Source organism: Ischnura elegans, chromosome 6 (genome assembly GCF_921293095.1).
Source record: "Ischnura elegans chromosome 6, ioIscEleg1.1, whole genome shotgun sequence".
In the NCBI taxonomy this organism is placed as follows: domain Eukaryota; kingdom Metazoa; phylum Arthropoda; class Insecta; order Odonata; family Coenagrionidae; genus Ischnura; species Ischnura elegans.
The window spans coordinates 89,084,134-89,093,545 of NC_060251.1; the positions used below are offsets into that span (position 1 = coordinate 89,084,134).

General features: G+C 39.0%; 1 protein-coding gene across 1 annotated transcript; it reads left to right on the forward strand.

The window, feature by feature from the left end:
- The first annotated feature begins 320 nt into the window (after positions 1 to 320).
- LOC124161136 lies at positions 321 to 8,676 on the forward strand. Its single transcript, XM_046537368.1, has 4 exons — positions 321 to 426; positions 2,720 to 2,965; positions 5,357 to 5,895; positions 7,984 to 8,676. The coding sequence occupies exons 1-3, from the start codon at positions 421 to 423 to the stop codon at positions 5,891 to 5,893; spliced, it is 789 nt and encodes a 262-aa protein (XP_046393324.1). The 5' UTR covers positions 321 to 420; the 3' UTR covers positions 5,894 to 5,895; positions 7,984 to 8,676.
- Positions 8,677 to 9,412: the final 736 nt, after the last annotated feature.

A 9,412-nucleotide genomic window follows, 5' to 3' on the forward strand; every position in this document is an offset into this window, starting at 1 on the left:
CCTTGGACGATAACTTTAAGAAGGGGTAGTTCTCCCGCTCATACCAACTCAGGCGTTGAAGTCTCCAGAAAACCACCCTCTTCCTCCCCTTACCCTCCCAGCAAACCCAACCCTACCCGTCCCGTTTCCTCCCCCAAGAAAATCGTTTTCCCATCCAAATGCAGCACTCATTTTCTGTCGATTCCAATTCTCCATTTTTTTTGCTTCCTATGTGAGACGCGTTCGATGAGGTTTGTCTCCATATCCTCCCCCTTTCAACCCTTTCCTTTTTTCTCTGGCCACTCCCACCCACTTCATCCCCCTGTTCTCGTGTCCTGGACAGGGTATATATTGGCACGAGATTGATCGGATTTTCGAGACGAAGACGGACAGTCAGGAGAAAGGGTTGAACACACTTCGCGTCCTACGCATCTCTGCAACATGAAGGTGAGTGGGACTTTTCTTTACTCCTCCGCACCGAGGCCACACCTTGCCCCTGTTACGTCGTCATTTTTTTCTGTACTGTCAGAAATTTTACAGTATATTTTGCTGTAGAACGTACGGAATCCGTTTAGATTGCTTTGAGTTTATAATATGGCAGGTCGCTTTTGGAAGAGCTCTTCAGTTAACATTTCTTCGGGCGCAATGGATCTGACAGGCACAGGGCGAGCTTTTTCTCATTTCTCCGCGACACTAGGTAAAATAGACCCTTGACGCTTATAGTAGCTTGTTTTGATGCGCTCGATGGAGGCATTCACTTTTCGCATTCATATGGAAAGATCAGTGGTGGATTATTCAGCATAATTAAGCAAAATAATGTCACGATATGGTAAAATAAAAGAATTATTAGATAAATAAGATAGCAAATTAAAAAACACTGATCTTATAGAATTTACTTGCTAAAATGCATTACTTATAATTATACTTGATAGCCTAGAAAACACGTTTAATTGCACCTTGCTGGAACGGTTCCGGGCCGTATGACGGCATTTAAAGGGCTCTATGCATAGCACGAAAGATATCATGTAAGTGTTCAAATACACTAATAATATGGGTAACTTTAAAGGAGCCATGCTAAGAGAGAATAATGTTTTTTCACATCTGTGCCTGAAAGACTCATTGCGCCTGAACTAAAAAATTACAGCATTGCGCCTGACAAATGGTTAACAATCATCCTGTTGTGAATCATCCAATGATCCATAACTTAAAGCCTAAAAATAGGAGCTGTAGTTACTGATATTCCTTCATGAAACATGACTTTGAACTGAACTGCAATTTAAATTTCATCTTTTACTGATTAAAAAAAACATGAGTTTTAATTGTTATCTATTTCATTATCGGTTGATGATCTAGGTCACGGTACAAGAAAAACTGTATCCTGAACTTTCTAATGCATTCAAACATTGTGTTCATAAATATCTTATTCGAAAATTAGAATTCAAAGCGTTTTTTTTTAATAATATGAAATACAGTCATATCAGTGATTTTATAATTTTACTCTATAGCTGTTATTACGTGGAAGAAACTTTCATGTTCATTCGGGTTTTAGAGTACCAGATACTCAGTCGATTGGTGATTCAGACCCTATATGGATTCAGAATGATGTGATTAGTGCATGCATTGAATTTTTGAGGACCGCTGAATTCTACCTCGGAAAAAATGCTTTTCTTATATTTTAGCGTTTCGAAAGAGGGGGACTTGGAAACCTTATGGTCCGTGATATAAAGTATTAAGAGGATGATTAAGTGTTAATTTCATTAGCTTTGAGCATCGATGTTCAAGCCGTAGGTTTGAAACAGAAAAGTGGATGTTAGAAAGAGTGCAACGTAATCCTTGAAACACTTCTAGATTTTCTCTTGCTTCCAAATGAGATGGCGGGAATGTGTGTGAAAGTTTTGGAAGAGATAACAATGAGACAGAGATTTTGAATGGAGCATGTGATAGTGAAAGAGGGTATAGTAAGATCCGTGGTAGAAGGAAGGGAATAAGGCTAACGGGGATAAGAAATATAATTGGATGCAAGTATAAAATGAAGAGTAATATGCATCATATAGACCTGAAAAAAGAAATTCAGCTTTGGAATCGAGAGAGTAAGGGAATATTAGTAATGGGTTGTAATATGGATGGTGGAACATAAATTATATTAATACGGTAATTTTTATCTCAAGCTATTAAATCGTAGAGCTGTATATCGATAACCTACGGTAATTTTAATTGTCGCAATTGTAAAACACTTGTAAATTTAAAGACAGCAGCGATGAGTGACGATTGATTATGATATAATATTATTCTTTAATGTTATCATATATATGGTCGTGGATCAAAACTGCCTGACATCCAAAGAAGAGTTAAAAATATTACTTCTTTGATTAATTTCCTTTCAGTAAAATAGAAACAGCTGTTGTAATTTTCGACTGGAATTACAAGTACAATTTCAGTGGAAAATTACTACACTTGTTTCTATCTTATGACAATGAACTTCCTCAAAGTAAACTCTTCAACAATCGACGGGTTTCCTTTCAGTTTTGAAGCTGATAAACTGACCTCCCTTTAAAAAAATAAGCAACAACATTATGCAGTTTTTATCGATTTTTGCAGTTTTGAACGACTAAATATTTCTAAAAAAAATCGTGGATTCAGAGTCACAAAATACAAATCGAGGCAGAATTCTATCTCCACAGAATATTTTTTTCCTATAACATTATATCTTGAGCTTAACCTGTTGTTTAACTCTCCCCAGGTCCTGTGCATCGTACTGTTCTGCGCTGTGGCGGCGTTGGCTAGGCCGCAGATCATCCACCCGTGGCCGGCGACCATCGCGGCCGCACCAATGTGGTCGCACGGCCACTCCATGCCCGTGGTCATGGCCAGGCACGGTCTCTGGCCCTACACCACGCAGGCCGCAGCCGCCGTCCCCGTTGTCGTCAGGTACCCATCACAGGACACCTCCAGGGGACTCCCACAGCCCGTTGAGGACACACCGGAGGTGAGCATGCAGACACACCTATTGTCAGCCTGTTGCCAGAAGTTTCTAGCTTTACACTCGCCACCCTAGAAATATCTGAGAATTGGGTAGATCTTAGCGGTATTGAGTTTCTGGAGATATTATTTGAAGGTGTGATCAAAAGGCTATTCATTCCAAAAATTCGGGAATGTTTCGAATCCTTTACTCACTTTACCAGTCATAGCTTAACCAGTCCTGCAGTAGACAGAAAAATATATTGTGCATGATAATTACGGGAGAGTACATTTTGTTATGAAGAGTACTCATTTCCGAGAAGTTCATTCGCATATTTTTAGTTAAAGAATTTCGGGGGTTGGTTGTATTTCTTAAGAATTATTGTTAATCACTCCCGCAGGCTACATCATTGCTTAATATTTAGGTCTCCTTCTTCATTGTATACGTTTCCCCATCGTAAAGCGCTACACTTCGTATGAGGATCTTTGCAGGCCTCTTATTTAAACTCTTAGTAACGATTCTATCATCAGCACTTTACTATTCAAGAATGCCTAATTTACTATGGTGATTCTCTTTCCGATTTCCTTTCAAACGTTTCTATGAAGTGTTGCCTAGGATATATTTAGGCAGGATGTTACCACAGCAAGTTTTTCTGAAGGGTGGTAATAAGGTCTCTTATGTAAGTGGGTTTTTTTCCCCGTGCTCTTATATACTTCCCCTTTGGGGCTCTCTGGTAGTGTTATGTTTCAATTCTTTCTCCTTCCTTTTACCTTCAAACTAATGAATTTTTAGCCATCTCGTTGAGATTTGAGAATTTTGTGCGCCAGTATTATAAAAATTATCCGAATTTGGTCGAGTCTAGCACCCTTGAAACTTGGACTAAATTCCCCTGGCTGAGGAATTGTACCATTGCCTTAAATAAGTTTACTAAATGTAATGTAAATTTCACCGCTGTTCACGTGGCAGGCTCGACATATTACACACATCTAGTTGTAATTTAATTACATCATTGGCTTTAAAATTAATCTTGTCTCCCAAACAAGCACTGCTAAAATGGCTATTAATACCAGCTGGAAATATTTACCTATTCTTAGGCATGTTGTCAATCGTGTTCTTGGGAAAATTAGGATTACTTTCAGATGTAAAGGAATAGAATTCACCCTATTCTACACTGTCCGATAATACCCGGCCAAGGAATCTTCTCACACTCTGGTAAGCTTGTATTAAAACAGCTTTTTGACCGATGTTAACGACGTGCTTTTAGATTCCCTGGTCTTAAATTTCTTTTATGAACTGTTTTGATATGACTCCCTCCACAGAGATTAAAACTAGGTGCTGACTTCTTTCAAATTTCAAATATTTTTTTTACCAGCCAAATTTTGATATTTTATGTATTTGCCTTCCTTTCCGTAGACTCAGGTGATTCTGTGGCACTGCTAAACCAACTACATTTTCTCTTTACTGTGATTATTATTATTTATTATTACTAAATACAAGGGCGTACCCAGGATCAAAACTGGGGGGGGGGGAGGCAAGCCGTGGTCATTCTTGATGTAACATTTTAGCACAGACAAGGTTAATGAAACCATATTTTTAAGAAAAGTATGACAGCAATTTATTATTGTTTATTATAATTTGTTTGGATAAATAATTATTTTTAATTTAATGTTCCCTGTATTAATGTCTTATACTTATATCACTTTTCTTCAAAAGAAAATTTGTTCAAAACTTTCGTTTTGCACTAAATTTATTTTCGCTTTTATAGTGGGGCAGCCGGCCCCTCCTGCCCCCCGCTGGGTACGCCCATGACTACATCTTATCTACATAATAACCTGCGAGCCACCTCTAGGGTGTTTGGCAGGGAGTGATCAATCACCAGCATGCAGCATGCAATTTGACTCCCACATGCACAACACACAGTACAAAAAACTACACGCATACTAACAAATTATACTACCATATGCTGTTAGAAATAATAATAAAACTAAGAAACATGCATTAAGTTTTACATAGGTTATTAGAATACACTGCAAGTCATCTAATCTATGAGTTTTATCACTGCCGTTATAATCTTTTATTGATCGTGGAAAAAAAGACATTCTGAATCTGTCATTTCCACAGCCCATCTATCTTATTTTTTTATATTATCTGATCTTCCTTAGTACGTTGGCGTCCATAAGATAGTTAAACTAAGGTATATTAAATATTAAAAATGCAGCAATAGTTTAAGGACATCACTAGCATTATAATTAATACATTCACCTTGATAATGACATAGTTCACTGTCGAAACCTGGGTCGGTTATTAAAACTTTTGTGGAACATACAACAGTGTATCTTTATTATGTTTCCTGTTACCATGTTCTAGCAAATATCGCCATCCAGTTTTAAGTTGATTATAATCAATGTTTTCTACTAGGTTCGCGCCGCTAAAATGGCTTTCGCCGCCGAGTACGAGAAGGCTGCAGTGGCGGCCGCCCTGAGCCCATCCACCGAGGACATCGCCGACGGCAGCGCCCTGGTCATCATCCCTCGCGCCGAGAGCAAGATCGTGCCGGCCGCCGTGGCCGTGCTCAAGGACTCGGAGATGGAGCGCTCGGACGATGAGGGCAGGAGCCGCAGCCGTCGCGAGGCCAAGGAGCCCATCATGATGGCCGAGAAGAAGATGATGCTAATCACGCCCGCGTCCACCACCCGCATGGGCATGTCCCTGGATGTGGCCGACTACGTGGTGCCGCAGCATCCAGTCATCCCCGTCCCCGTACCCCTCGCTCCAGTGTCACCGATCGCCCCAGTGGCCGTCCCCGTAGTGGCGGTCCCCGCCAAGGCAGCGGCTGGGGCTCCCGAGGGTGCTTTCATTGTCCCTCATGGTCAGCCCATCATCTACACCGGACCCGCGGCTCCACTGATCCCTCCAGTGGTGCTCCTGAAGAAGGAGGAGCCCACCAAGCACTGAGGGTGAGTGTGGGTGAAGAATAATTGTTAAAGTACAGTAGAACCTCGGATAATGACCACAATCCGTTGCAGAAAGCTGGTCGTTATCCGAAATGTTCGCTATCCGAAACAATTTTCCCCATAAAAAATAAAGGAAATAGGAATAATTGCTTCCTAGCTCCCATTGACTCGCTATCACATGAAAGTTACATGCTATATTATATGAAAGTTACATGCAAGTATTGTATTACATTGTATTACTTGTAGACTTATTATTGTAGACATTGTATTACTTTGTATCCGTTTGGGATCGCACAGCACCGAGCACAAACATGGCCGCTACACATCTGTACGCTAACCGAAATTTTGTTCGTTATCCGAGGCAAATTTTTAGCGAAATATTTGGTCGTTATCCGAATTGTTCGTTATCAGAGGCGCTCGCTAACCGAGGTTTCACTATATTCTAAATGTTAAGATACGTCTCCATGGAATATTTAAAAAGTACTCTGTCAGACTCCTTTCATGTACTCCCCAAGGGCGTAACCAGCAAGGGGAAGGAGGGAGCAGCTGCCCTCCCCACCAGAAGCAAAAATCGCAAGTGTCTTTAAGGAAAAAAATAATTTTTCGAGCAAACAAGTTTAAAAACTAATAGAGAGCTGTTACAGTTTCCTTAAAATGTTGATTTCATTCGCCTTTAATCTTACCTACAACTTGAACGACCATGACTTGCCCCCCCAAGTTTTGATCCTGAGTACGCCCTTGGTACTTCCCTCTTTAATTCACAATAAGACCTGATCCATTTCATTCTGTCTAAAAATCCTATGCTCTTCCTTCCTCTCTCCCTCGCTTACCTAACATTCTACCCTGCAAGCACATGCAAAAATTTCTACTCAAGCACCTAAATTAAAAATAATCGGGAAAAGTTTTCTTGGCAACAAAAATCAAAAATAAAAATACACCGAGGCATAAATTACCTCAGGTAAACAATTGGAACATAGAAACACGAACAAGAGGAAGAGAAAAATCAGACAAAAAACTTCCAAATAACTTGTAATAGTAAGCCATAGAAATGCGAGAAAATATAATTTATCGCCGATGTAATAATTATAAGCTGAGTCTGATGAATATAGTGTATTCAGTAAGTACAAAATAGCAGCAAAAGTTATGGTGCATGTCTACCTCGATGTACTAGGCTGTACAGAAAGTTTTAACGCTCATCTTGATTCTCGTTATCTGGATACTAGTATCTCTTCTTATATAAAGGACGCAATGAGCTCCGAAACTAGTTGCAGAGTTATGTTTATAAAAGAGGGCTTATACGGTACACTTTTACTGTCTTCTAGAGGTAAAATTTCTTTTTCAAATATTCCACGTTATTTTTCTTTATACTGTTGAATTTATGCCTTTGTGTTTTCGAAAAGAGCCTTAATGATAACTTTTGGGGTAGTGTTGATTTTTCTCTCTCCAAATGGTTTGTTCGACACTGTTTCCGAATCTGAGGTTTGCCATTCCAATTTCACAACGCAGCAATAAAATATTAAAACTTGGTTATATATATGTTTTATTTTGTTCATTTATTCATAAATTGGAATGCATCAACTTTTTGTGGAAAACTTTTCTTTTCAAAATAAGTGCGCTTACAATTTCTGAAGTTTTTTTCGCTTAGGCATTGTCTCGTGCCAACCATTTGTGTCCCAGCGCCATTAAAAATTTTTTTTTCATGTGTCTGATGGCTAATGGGCCACGGGTTGCTTATTCACCACTTAGTTTTGTATTGAATTTCCGCATTTTAGCCTTGATTTATAAAAAAGCGTAGTCTCAAGTTGAATTAAACCCATTAATATACGTATTTCGAGGTATGCTATATTTTTGTCTTTCACTCCCTATTTTCATTATATTATCACTATATATTTTCATATAATCTTACGATAATCTAAAATGCAAATTTCAGTAATTTATTGTATGCATTAAATATTTCCTGAATCATGATGAACTTGCTATAGGCCTCATTATTGTGAAATATCTTCAGTAAGGTTTTTGTCCAGTTGAGCTTAATTTGAAGCTTGTAAAAATTTATTACACTTCATTCATTGAGAATCGTTTTATTTACAGAGAGAAACATACTATATGACGATGCAGACATACCTCAGCTAACACCAGAGAAATCAATGGTGCCCTTGGAGAACAGCATTAGAGGCCTGAGGACCTTAACAGCTGGAAGAAGGAAAGATGACAGCCGGAAAAAATAATTTTGTGGAGAAGAAAATGTCAACGAAGCCTCCCTGAGAATAATTATGATAGATTTGTATGTTAGAAGAGTTCTTCGGATTCTTATCATGGGCGCAAAGAGGGCGATCATCTCACAGAGGGCGTCTGCACTCGCCGGCATCTCAAACGATGACGCTTCGGGCGTCTGCCATAACTATGGTGGACTCCCAATCCTACCCCCTCCGGTATTACGATACTTATAGGCGACTGACCGTACGGAAGGATGTGAATGTATGATGTTAAATGATAATGTCATGTATTTGTATGATTTTTTTCCTCTCCGAGGGATTCATTTTATTTTTGGAACCTCGCGTTTGGAAGAGACGTTGAATGTGAATGTCTGTCATTAACCCTTTCCCTCCAAACAATCCCGTAATTTGTCTCCACTGCACACCTCCTTGCCCTTCTTTCACCCTTCTTGTTTTCCGTCGCTCGGGACGAACTTGTATAAATTCATCCCGAGCACTGCGTAACGCATCTTAATCTCATTACATTTCTCTATGCTATGATTCCAGTAAATGACTACTCAGAAGTGAATGACTCGTTTTATTCCCATTGACCTTATGTATTTAACCCTTCGAGAGTGCGAGATATGTAATTAAAAATAGCTTAGTCGCGTGACAATCGAGAATATTAATAGGTTTGGAGATCATCACTCGATGGCAAACGCCATCAAGGAATTTTAAGTTCGCATGTATACCACATGCCTGCTTTACAGCTGAACAATATTATTCTGCGTCGTAGCAATGTTGTTCAATATTAAGATATCACTTCTGTTAATTTGATCTAAATTATGACATACACACACTTGAGGCAGGGAAGAAAGAGAATATGATTAATAGATAGAAATAAAGGGAGTAGCTTCATTGCAGAGAAAAGAAATAAGCCCAAGTTAGGAGGAGATAATGGCCGAGAAAACACACTAGACACTCCATAAAAACCTACCATAATTCATAAAATACTTCAATAGCAAATAAAACCAGCAATTTTTTCCGCAATTATTTCAAGTTAAACTCGTTCTAACTGCAAGTAAATCATCAAAAAATTAGTGGTATGATTTTCAAATAAAGCCAAGCAACGAGGAGTAAATCGCTACCATTCGAAATGATGCTATTTGTTATTGCTGTCTAGTTGGTCTGTAGTTTTTCGTATGTGTTGTTACAGAACTATTTTTCTTGATTTCTTGAAAACCTCCTTTCAATCTTCGGATTAATTTATGCAACACCACCATGTGCTTCTTTCGTCTTGAGCATTCGTTTTGCGACTAGAACTA

Bases quoted from the DNA above. Each gene is read 5' to 3' on its own strand.
- LOC124161136 (XM_046537368.1), top strand. The intron at 2,966-5,356 runs GTGAGCATGCAG...GTTTTCTACTAG, and splicing joins CCGTTGAGGACACACCGGAG to GTTCGCGCCGCTAAAATGGC.